Below are 12,425 nucleotides of genomic sequence, written 5' to 3' on the forward strand. Positions count from 1 at the left end.
AGCTTCTCCCTACTGCCTCTTATGGAGGTGGAGTTATTAAGCCGGGAGAACGCTCTCCTGTCGGCTAGTGTGTCTTCACCGGAAGTGGTACAGCAGCTGCACTGAGGCAAGTTTGTAGTGTAGACCTGCCCTGAGTGTCCCTGTGTAGCCAAGCCCTTATCCTGCAAGTTCTGGAAAGCACGTCTAGCAAAAAGAGTAAAAAAATCTTCACTGTGTTCTCTCTTATTTAACATGTAAACAGTACGAGAGTTTACATGCAGCAGTGTAGAGCTCACGTTTTCACATTTTCTCAACACCTCCTACATTTGGATCAGGTAGGGAGCATAAGCACACATTTATATTGCAGCCGGTTAAAGTGTATTCAGAACTTATTTTTTAAACAAACAGAAAAATCACGCACAGCAAGTGTATAGTTTATTTTCTCTAATTTTAATGTGCAATATTTTCAGCAAACGTCTTTAAATTTAAACATATATCTAAAATTATATTCCTTCCTTTTATTCTGAATACAGCTACTGTTGGTGTTGGGGCTCCAAGCCTTGCCCATCATAGCCCTCAAGCCATATGAGACATCATCATAGGACTGTATGGTATGCCAATTACCCTATCCTTCCTTTGTCAGGCTGGTCTAATTTGACATTATGTGTAGACAAAGACTGATGTGAACGATGACAAGTCCACACACAACATGCATGTGACAAAGCAATACATGCATCCCTAAACTGTGTTTCCATGGCATTCATGTCCAGCTAACTTTAATCACTTGACATACCACAGAAGCTCTCCTCTTAGGAATGTTGTTAGTTTTTTTGAAGTTATTTAATGGATACTTTAAGGTAACAGGCACAAACATTTCCATCTGAATTCTCAAAATGAGGTAAATTAGCACACTGGACTTCAGCACCCTTTCCAGATTCTTTGGTGCCGTGTTTATCCTAACAGTAGGTAGGCATCTCAGATTCTCAGTTTTACTACAGATAACTTTATTTAGAATAAGGGAATTACTTAAATACTTTCTTTGCTGTTTTATAACCTTAAAATTGCTTTCTTTTTACTGTTACATACTGGTGCCAGTTTAAAAATATATCCTTGGTTATTCTCAGTTGGTTCCTGGTTTTAGTGCATAGCATTCTTGGGGTCTTTATAAGAAAACTAAAACTTATTTAACACAGTGACTGAGTTGCCCCCACAAAGAACCAATGTGTAAAATCCTGAATGACTAACCATCTCTTTAGACTGCTTATTGCTATATTTATTGCTCATTACACCTGAATGTTTCTTGCATTCAGGAGGCATGATACATGGATAGTGTTTAGTCATGACAGCGCTGAAATACCATATGAAGATTTAGAGTCTGTCTTGAAGACTACTCTTGGAGGATTGCCTTTGCAGTGTTTCTGACACAACCTCCTTATTTGCTATACAAAGCCAACTGTAATTTAAAAGAGAATGACATGATGAAATGTTCTTAAAATAGAATTAAGAAATACTAGATTGGAATTCACTTTTAATCTGAAGGTTGACTATTTTTTCAAGTTTTACTGAAAGCTGCTCAATAGGTATTCACAGTTTTAATCAATGTTCATGTCAAATAGTGAGTCAGATTTTATCCTTTCATGCTGAGAAGGGATTTTCTGCAATGGGAAGTAATATAATGTAGAATTCATGAATACCAGTGTTTGTATTTATTTTTTTAAGTGAGGGAGACATCCCAAAGTGGGCACAAAGACTAAAAAGAAGGATCTTTAATAAAACCTCAACTGACAGTCAAATTGCAAATAGAAATTACTTGCATTAATTCAACTTGTTTTAGTATAAGGTGTTTCAAATTTCTCCTCTGTTGAAAGAAATAAAATTTCACTGAAAACAAAGGAAATTACTTTAGCCAGACTTTACTGATCAAGTGATATCTGCCTGATACTTTTTAAAAATTCAGAGGCAAGTAAGAGAGTCTCAAAAGAGGGAGCACTTTATGAAAAAAACCAGGTTCTCTAGGTTAAACATCATTTAGATTTCAATAAATTATCAATTTGCTTGTTCACAAATGTATTCTCTTAGTTATGCTACAAACTATTTCAAGACCCTCTAAATGAAAAAACTGATTTATCAATTCACACTATATGTATATAGAATATGTTAAATATTGCTTATTTTAGTTATTTAGGACACCAGATATACATCTAACTATTTATACCTCGGGTCTCAGTGAAAAACTCAGTTTAATTTCCAAAACCAGTTTGATGTCAAGCATGGATCTTGTTTTAGTCTACTGATAGCATATTAAAAAGGGAAACAGTTAATCTTGGTCAAATATAAAAAAATCATAAATTGGAGCAACAAATCTTACAGATGGTAATTTAAAAAAAAATCTAACCTTAAGATTTCTTTTAAATAGACACAGAAAACATGACCATGTGATATCCTGTTCTGCAGTAAGAGGCAGAAATTAACCCATAAAGCACAACGTAACTACTGATGGGTGTTACCAGAATTGTGTAGATATTAGATATTTTTACAAATACAAAAATTATAATTTTCATTCCAAAAGAAACAAAGGACAAAAATGCACATCAAAGGAAATAAATGTTAAATTTTAGCCTTATAAATGTGTAATTACAAACTATGGAGAATAGCCAGCCATGTCCCCTTCAAGACATTCATACATCTGAAAATGAATGTGTATTTGTATTCAGTTAATAATTCCGGAGAAGAAAAATCTAGACACACTGAAGATCTACAGACAGCAAACCTGTTTTCTATGTATGACAAATCTTCATGGAGAGAAGACCGACACATACAACTATTCTAATTATCCTTGAATTTATCTGAAGTGAGACCTGGCTGCATCACTTTTGGGTGATGTTTTGAAGTGGGAAATCTGAACATCCTATCAAATGCCAACAATAGTACTGAGGAGAGGGAATTTGTCACATGTTGAAAAGAAATCCATTTCTGTTACATGTTGACTCCTTAGCTTAATATGCTCTTTTTATTGGCGGGAAAGTTTCTATGGCAAGTCTCAGCTGATTTGTTTGGAAAACTTCACAAGTTGGGATGGCCTGCCTCCATCATCTGGAGGCACACTGACCAACCATGCAGTGGTTATTTATGAGGTTAAAAATATGTAAGATTTAGCTGTTCATGAAACAGAAAGTATAGTGATCTATGGTTAAGGTGTGACTATCAAATGCTTCAAAAATATATTAAAATCTGTTTTAAATTTTGGAAAATAGCTTACAAAAATATCTTCACTTACAATATATCATACAAAAACTGACTGGTATGTGGGTTTATAGAAGACGACTATTATTGGGGGTTACAAAAGGGACTAGTGATCTATATTACCCTTAATTGCAATCTGAGGGCACTATAGCTCACTTCCCTGGCAAGTGGTCTCTTACCAGAACTGTAAGATTTCCAGTATAACCAAAACCTTTAATAATATCTATTTTTTAAACCCTTTCTGAACTTCAGTTTCTTTTTTTTAAAAAGTCACCACAGTGCCGTGGCCCAAGAAAGAAGCAGCAGCTGCCAACTCAGAGGGCAGAAACAACTCTCTAGATAATAAACTCTATCAAACAGCTAGATACAGCAAAGTCCACAGTTATTTCTGCTGCCCACATAATCAGTTTCGTACCTATCATAAGAGGAAGTGACATCATTGGGCAATTCCTTTATAATCAAGTTATGGGCAAAAGCAACCATTTTTGGTCTAAGAACTGGAATTAGTTTAAATCCATGGGTTTAATAAATACAAATATACACATTTGTATACAGTAAATGTAGTCATATGTGTATAATTACATATACATTATATACACAAATACATACAGTATATGCTCCTTTTGATAACACTACTTAGATATTCTGAGTGTTACCAACAGGTGTTAATGAGAAAATGTAATGAGGTTAAATATAGCAATGTAGCTCAGAACCAAGGCATTACTTTTCTATATTGAAGAATTATATCAGATATAGTTATCGGAAAAATACTGTCCTAGATTTCCCACGTGCAACCAACTAAAATCAAAGGCTTGTATGAGGCGTAAACAGAATTTGGCCCTGTGTAGAACTGGAGAATTTTGGAATTTGTGGATGTTTATGCAGTGTTTGTGTATAAACATAATGTTGTAGACAACTAATAAAAGAGGTTGTATAATCTAACACCTTGGCCAACGCCAGAGTAGACCACATTAGACTTCTGATTCTTAACTGTCGTCATAAATTTGCTTTGAGTAAAGTGAGTGGTTTATATCCAAATGACTCCATGGTTTCTGTTAGTATAAATGAAAAAGCCAGATAGTTATTGGCTACTGGAAACTTGCATCATTTTTCTCTCTCTCTCTCTCAAAAAAAAAAAGAACAACCAAAAAACCAAACCAAAACAAAAAACCCCAATGCCTCTGCAGCAGGTGAGAGCAGCTTAGTATACAAAAAGTGCTAATCCAGGCTATCTAGTCCCCTCTCCTTTACATCTCAAAATAAAGAAACTCAAAACAAGCTACCATCAAATGAATCACAAAAATGCCTTCTTAATATAGCATCAACACAAACTAGCCTATATGTTCCAGTTTTTAAAGTGTTACCCTACAAAAATGTGAAATGTAGAACATAAAATGTAACCTGTACATTAAGATGGATTTTAAAAATCACATAATGAGAAAATGAGGGCAATACAGATGTCAAGACATTCAGTAGAGTGGCTTGTTGTTCATTTCAAATTACAGCACATTTCATGCACCACACATTTTACAATTTTACATACTTTACATGATATAGAAATATTTAAGTTAAAATTTCTTTTACTGATATATTGTACTAAAATTTTAAATCCTGAGAAGAAAAAAGAAAAAAGTGTGGTTATGTATGTGCACTATATGTCCCATGCCACCAACACATACACCACAGTATATTAGAAAGTCCAGAGACAGAATAATTGCATGCTGGGAGTATTACTCCTGAAAACTGGTTTCTCATTTCCTTGTTTGGGAGAGACATTAGGAAACAGTTTCTGATCTATACTACCTCACAGTGTACATATATTATATATATATACACACACACACAAACTATAAAGATTTGTAATGACTGAAAATTTGCACTGAGAGTATTTCTGTCAGATTTTCAATACCAGATGCAACACGGTGACTTAAATTGAACATCAGGAAGAAGAGTAATACCTGGCTTTCCTGCATAAAGTATCTGCCCATGTATTTTACAGTTAGTAATTCAGCCTCAGGTTAATCCCAAACATTACATAAAACATATACATATTTCCATTTAACACAGCTAACCACTGCTAATAAGAATGTTCCTATTCCACCTTTCATGTGATTCTCTGTGGTGCACAGCGCTTCTCTGTGCAAACAAGCATGAAGTATAAAACTGACAGATGCAGATTCATTGCAGAAGCAAATCCCAGCTGCTTTCTGCAAATTTATCTCTCTCTAAACATTCATACCAGATTCCAAATCAAGCCACCGAGTTTCATTAACCAATATCATGACGTTCAGCATGCCGTGATCTTGTGAACATTTTGCAAGCAAGTTAGTAGGCGATGATATGGGCTTCCTGGCGATGCTACCATCTCAAACACAGACTGGAAGGCCCTTCGATCTAGTTCCTCATCTATCTGGTGTCTGTAAAAGTCTATGGCCACCAAACAGAAGAGGTTAATGTCCACTTGCTCCGATTTTCCCATTCTGCTGATAATATGTGGAAGACTGAGAAAGTAGTTAAGGGCATAATAATGAGGTAAGAGACAAACTTTAAAGTTTTACATAAAATATCACTGACTTAAAAAGCATTCCCAGATAAATTAAATATTTTTGCTTTACCACTGTGTAATTGTAAATGCAAGACATCGGCAGGCAGCAATTAAACTGCCATTGCAGAAGCTTTATTTCTTAGTTATATTTCTCTCAATAACTATGCAACTTCCCCCTTATTGTTAGCTTAAAATGAGTTGGTAGGAATACTTTCCACTTGTTAAATTATATAATAGGAGAAAAACCCTCATCAACAACACAGTTCTTCACTGCTTAAAGATAAACAGAACTGCCAATGCACAGAGCCACAAAACTAATCATCAAGGAAATGTAAAACATAATGGAGACATTTCCATTTTTAGACTGTTTATCAAATGTCATATTCAGGGCTGATTTTCCTGAGCAGCAGTTCTTTTTAAGGTGAGAAGATTTTTTTTTTTTTTAATTACACGTTCGTTGGGCAATGCCACTGCATCCTTCAATTCATTGTTCCAACTATTTTGGGGAATGTTATCCTATTGCCAGTTTAAAATTATTGTGATTTGCTGCCTTGCAGAGGAATGTTTGCCAAACACAATTTTTTGGGGAGAGGTGGGGGAAAAGACAGAACTGCAAGGAGGGGAAAGAAAGTGGATAAGGATGTTCTTTGAGAGTGTTTTACCCTAGAGCAGGGGTGGCAAACTTTTTGGCCTGAGGGCCACATCGGGGTTGCAAAACGGTATGGAGGGCCGGGTAGGGAAGGCTGTGCCTCCCCAAACAGCCTGGCCCCCGCCTCCTCCCACTTCCTGCCCCCTGAGTGCCCCCCTCAGAACCCCTGACCCATCCAACGCCCCCTACTCCTTGTCCCCTGACCGCCTCCTCCTGGGATCCCCACCCCGACCGCCCTCCGGGACCGCCCCCTACTGGGACACCCTGCCCGTAACCGCCCCCTGAGACCGTCCCCCACTCTCCCCAGCCCCTTTCGGAATGTGGCACTGCGAACATGGCTGGAGGACTCAGAGAAGTGGCTGTTTCCCCTTCAAAGCGCCGCTTCTCTCCAGCCAGCTGCGCAGCCACCGGTGCTCTTCCTGAGTCCTCCACCCCCGTTCCCCGGGCTCCTGCCACACACACTGCAGCCCCTCCCCCCTGTGGGGGGTGTGTGCCAGTGCTGAGCTGCCTGAGTGCCTGGCCCTGGGGGCCCTCTGTTGTTGGGGGGCCCCGTGCCAAGGCACCCTGGGTTCACTTGTAAATCTGCCCCTGAGCCACACCGCCAGCTGGAGCCAGCCATGCCGCCTTGCTGCCAGCACGGTGAGCTGAGGCTGTGGGGGAGGGAGGACAGCAGGGGAGGGGCCAGGGCCAGGGCCAGTTGGGAGCTCAGGGGCCAGACAAGATGGCCCCACGGCCTGTAGTTTGCCCACCTCTGCCCTAGAGCATGGCACAATGCTTATGACTGATTTTTAAAAGGAAAATAATAAAAAGCCACCTTGAAAATATCTGGTAAAAAGTTCTAAACATTATAGGCTTGTTAATCATTTGTTCCCTGAAATAAATCGGTTCTCAATGTCTCACAATTTTTTACATTAAAAGCTTAGACCACTAAAAGAAAAGATTTTCCATAGTAATGTAGGAGTTGAGATGCAAGACTTCTCTTAAAATATATGTAAGGGATATGGCTGAACCTGACATACTGCTAAAAAATTCACCCTTATCTGATATTTAAATAATTCACAGTTTACATCTGATAGTAAAGTTATAAACCATTATGGTACCAATGTTGAACTATTACAGCTTGTACCAACCTGCATCCACTCTTGGCAATTCAAACAACTGAGTTGTAGATTAAGACCAGAAGGGACCACCATGACCATCTAGTCCAGTGGTTCGCAAAATGTTACAGGGGGTTCTCGGGGAAAAAATTCCCTAGTGGTGGATAGAGCTGTCGCTAGGGACCCTGGCGAGCATGGGGCCAGCAGCCTGGAGCCCTAGACTGCCAGCTAAGCAGATCAAAGCAAGCATATCTATCATACTGAAGAGATTTAAACTTCAAGACTCCTTTTAAGAAATGGAAAGGAAGGTGGATATTTTTTGCTGTTTTTAAAATTAAATAGGCAGCTAGTATTGTTTTTAAAATTGTGAAGAACAAGTTTAAGCTTTGTGGTAACGTGCGTTGTTTGCCTGGACTGCTCAAGACCTGAATGGTTGTGTAGGAAGAACGCTCTGAGTTGGCTTCTTAAATACAAGCTACAAAAGTGAGATCCTGGAAGAGTGTTGCCGTTTTCATAATGTAATAAAAATATTGTAATGATAATAATTAATAACTGTAATAAGCATGTCACAAAAACAAATTTTATATTTCCAAGATCATTGCTTTTATAATTTATACTCAGGTAAAGGAGAAAATCCCTGGAAATATTCATTTTTAGGAGAGGGTTCACGAGACTTGTCGTTTTTGGGGAAAGGGATTCACAGGTTGTTAAAGTTTGGGAACCACTGATCTAATCTGATCCCCTGCATGATACAGGTAATACATTTTAACCCAATAATTGTATATTAAGTACTGAATAGACGTGGAGAATGAACTATGTGATCACTTTTGGAAGTGGCCCCACTTGGTGAAATCTGATGCCCTAGCAGGACATTGTGGAGAAGTACTACTGCCCATGGTGTACTTGTTAGATATATGAAGGGAGGATTTTAGTCTCCAGTGTTATCAATCCACTTTACAGAAGTGCTAAACTCACATAAAACCGATTTAGGATACATTGCTGAAACCCACTGAGTGGTGGAAGCACTGACAAAAAAACAGGAAAGACTCCACATTGCCATTGCAACAGGCGTTCTCTGTGTGAAGTTGGAGAGAGAGAGCATCACCCAATCACGGACCATTGGTGACTGTCCAGTGGTATGTAGTGTCTGAAAAACCTGCAAAAATGATAATTATTGCATGTGGGAAAAGATGTTAGAACACTAACGGCCAGACATAAAACATACTGCAAACATGTAAGCCTAGATGAGTGTCCTGCTACTTAGTGTCCTAGAGGCATTTTACCCACTAAGATGGGTGATTCAAGTCAGCATAAGAATATTTATTAAATCTTTTATGATATTACATGTGGCAGTCAGATTTTAGTAATCAGGCTGTCAGTCAAAAATGTTCATTATGTTCATGAGATTGCCCACAAAATTCCATTTGGGTACATTGTGACAGATAGCTGTATCTAAATACAATTAAAATAGCACATTAAACATCTGAGCCTTCAAATAATTTGTGTGTGATTAATTTCTACTTCAGATGTTGGGGAAACAGATCCCAAGAGATTATGCCAAAATAGCATATCCAGACTAGTGTTACAACTGAGGAGGCTATTCTTCCCAATCCATCTCAAATGATCTGACACCCCTTAGGGTGCCCCACGCAGTTATACGTAGATTCATAACTGTCTACTTTCTGTTCACTGATTTGGTAAGTGCCAGTTTAGTCATGTAATACTATGACCATGGAATCTGTCCTCTTTGGAATGTCACAGTACATCTAAACCTTTAAATGGGATTTAGAACTAGACTTGCATACAAACTACAGTAACTCCTCACTTAACGTTGTAGTTATGTTCCTGAAAAATGCGACTTTAAACAAAACAACGTTAAGCTAATCCAATTTCCCCATAAGAATTAATGTAAATGGGGGGCAGGGGGCACTAGGTTGCAGGGAAATTTTTTTTTTGCCAGACAAAAGGCATTATATACATTTTAAACAAGCAATTTAATACAGGTATAAGTTTTAAACAATTTTAAAGAAACAATTTAATATTACAATCATCATTGCTGAGTATGAAGGAATGGGAGGTGCCCCTGCCTCACCCTACACAGGCACAGCCCACTAGCACTGCAGACAATGAGGCAGCCAAAAAGGCTGAAGGTGCTGTAGGCTGGGGAAGCACGTTGGGCAACAGCAGCAACTTTCCCTACTGTGCAAGCAGCAGGGGTAGGGGGCCCTATGCCCCTCCACTTCACCTCTTCCCTCAAACCCCCCCCCCTTTAACCTGCCTCTTCTCCCCCCACCCTCCCCTGCCTCCTGAATACCGCAAACCAGCTGATTGCCACGGGCAGGAGGTGGGGGAAACAGGGGGAAGGCTCTGATCCACAAGGTCCGCTGGCGGGTGGGAGGTGCTGGGGGAGGCATAGGGGAGCTCATGGGGGGCTGCCAGCTGTGGACAAAGCAGGCAAACGAACGACTTTATAGCGGCGCATAGCACAACTTTAAACAAGCACGTTCTGTAATGGAGCAGGGACGTAAAATAGAAACAACGTTAAGCGAGAGGACGTTAAATGGGGAGTTACTGAAATTTTCTACCCTAAATTGACAAATTAGGTAAAGTTGATTCTCTATCATGAACAGGCCTCTTTCTCTCACTCCTGAACAGGATATAACATGAATAAGAGTGTATAAACCTTATCTTTGATTTTCTGGCTCTTAAAATAAAATTACCCCTGCTTTCCATTATGAATTCAGTATTGTAGGAATGTAGTCTTCTCTGAATTTTTTTACTTCAGAATTATGGGTTTTATTTATTTCAACTTGTGCAAGTAAATGTGAGAAAAACAAAACCTGTTCAGGTCTATCTTTGGAATTTCTAATTTCACCTTCAGTGTAATAGCACAAACATGGAGTTTGTTTACTAAAACAAAGCCACATGCTGGTTTATTTTGGTAGTCACTTCTATGAAGTTCTGCACCAGAATTATATGTATTGTGTCATGAAATTTAGCATAAACGGCATTTAAAAAAATCAAAACATTTGCCCTTTTCACATATTCAGCTCAATGTCATAAATGGAATTTTCAAACATCAGTAGTGAAGAGGTTTAAAATGATTTTTGCCAGATTATATGCTTGACATAATACCAGTAATAGTACATTTGCCAGGAGTCCTAGTTACTGACTTCAAAGAGTGAACAGCCTTTCACCAAAAGTAGATTTATGAAAATCAATTTGAAATACACTACCTTATAAACTACTGTGGCCATGAATTGTGGATATGGCTGCTGGTTGGATAAAAATTCTCCAATAACTTTGTTCATTACATCCTGTGGAGGGAAAAAGTCATCTAGGAACTGAGGGAGGATCCGTGCCACTACTCTAGCTTCAAAAGGAAATCCTTTCCGGATCCTAAAACAAAAAAGAGAATATATTTGACCATTTTAATTCAGTAGAACATTCATGCTGATTTAGTCCCTATGAAATTTTTTTTCCTGTTTTTCTAGAGTCAAGAGGAATAAGAGAGGAATTCTTTTCTTTTATATGTAGCTAGACCTGCAGGCTCTTCAGCATTCAGATCTAACACTGACCCAACTGACAATCCAGTTCTCCAACAGCTGTATGACATTCAACTTTTGACTGCTAATGGGTTTATTTTTTTAAAATGATAGGCTGGGACTAAGTGAAGCTATAGAAAAAAAAAACCAACAAACTAACCCTACACCAGAGAGTACCACACTATGTCAGAGATGCATGCTGGCAATCTGAGAAAGAAAAATTTTCATCCATACCATCTCTGCTGGTTGAACAAAAGGGAAATAGCAAGAAGAATGTTATGTTAGGGATGGAGAGAAACAGAGTTAGGCTACGTCTTCACTACCCGCCGTATCGGCTGGTAGCAATCGATTGCTCGGAGATTGATATATTGTGTCTCATCTAGAAGCGATACATCGATCCCCGAACGCGCTTATATCGATTCCGGAACTCCACCAACCCGAACGGAGTTGCGGAGTCGACATGGGGAGCCGCGGACATTGATCCCGTGCCGTGAGGACGGTGAGTAATTCGATCTTAGATACTTCAACTTCAGCTACGTTATTCACGTAGCTGAAGTTGCGTATCTGAGATCGATTTTCCCCCGAAGTGTAGACCAGCCCTTAGATGGCAAGGAAATGAAGGTAATTTTCTTTAAGGATACTTTTAATGAGGAAATACATTAGAAGCAAGAGGAAGACCAAGGACAGGGTAGGCCCACTGCTCAGTGAGGAGGGGGAAACAGTAACGGGAGACTTGGAAATGACAGAGATGCTTAATGACTTCTTTGTTTCGGTCTTCACTGAGAAGTCTGAAGGAATGTCTAGTATAGTGAATGCTTACGGGAAGAGGGTAGGATTAGAAGATAAAATAAAAAAAGAGCAAGTAAAAAATCACTTAGAAAAGTTAGATGCCTGCAAATCACCAGGACCTGATGAAATGCATCCTAGAATACTCAAGGAGTTAATAGAGGAGGTATCTGAGCCTCTAGCTATTATCTTTGGGAAATCATGGGAGACGGGGGAGATTCCAGAAGACTGGAAGGGGGCAAATATAGTGCCCATCTATAAAAAGGGAAATAAAAACAACCCAGGAAACTACAGACCAGTTAGTTTAACTTCTGTGCCAGGGAAGATAATGGAGCAGGTAATTAAAGAAATCATCTGCAAACACTTGGAAGGTGGTAAGGTGATAGGGAATAGCCAGCATGGATTTGTAAAGAACAAATTGTGTCAAACTAATCTGATAACATTCTTTGATAGGATAACGAGCCTTGTGGATAAGGGAGAAGCGGTGGATGTGATATACCTAGACTTTAGTAAGGCATTTGATATGGTCTCGCATGATATTCTTATAGATCAACTAGGAAAGTACAATTTAGATGGGGCTA

General features: G+C 38.9%; 1 protein-coding gene across 5 annotated transcripts in view; it reads right to left on the reverse strand.

Moving 5' to 3' along the window:
* Positions 1–408: 408 nt before the first annotated feature.
* HTT (huntingtin) overlaps positions 409–12,425 on the reverse strand; it is a 232,497-nt gene continuing 220,480 nt past the window's right edge. For all 5 annotated transcript variants that reach the window (XM_050947253.1, XM_050947252.1, XM_050947251.1 and 2 more), the window contains 3 exons: positions 10,750–10,912; positions 8,509–8,669; positions 409–5,723 (listed from right to left, as the gene is read on the reverse strand). In XM_050947253.1, the coding sequence (XP_050803210.1) occupies positions 5,510–5,723; positions 8,509–8,669; positions 10,750–10,912 (538 nt within the window). In that variant the 3' untranslated portion in view covers positions 409–5,509. The remainder of the gene's footprint in view (positions 5,724–8,508; positions 8,670–10,749; positions 10,913–12,425) is intronic.

Source organism: Gopherus flavomarginatus, chromosome 3 (assembly GCF_025201925.1).
Source record: "Gopherus flavomarginatus isolate rGopFla2 chromosome 3, rGopFla2.mat.asm, whole genome shotgun sequence".
Lineage (NCBI taxonomy): Eukaryota > Metazoa > Chordata > Testudines > Testudinidae > Gopherus > Gopherus flavomarginatus.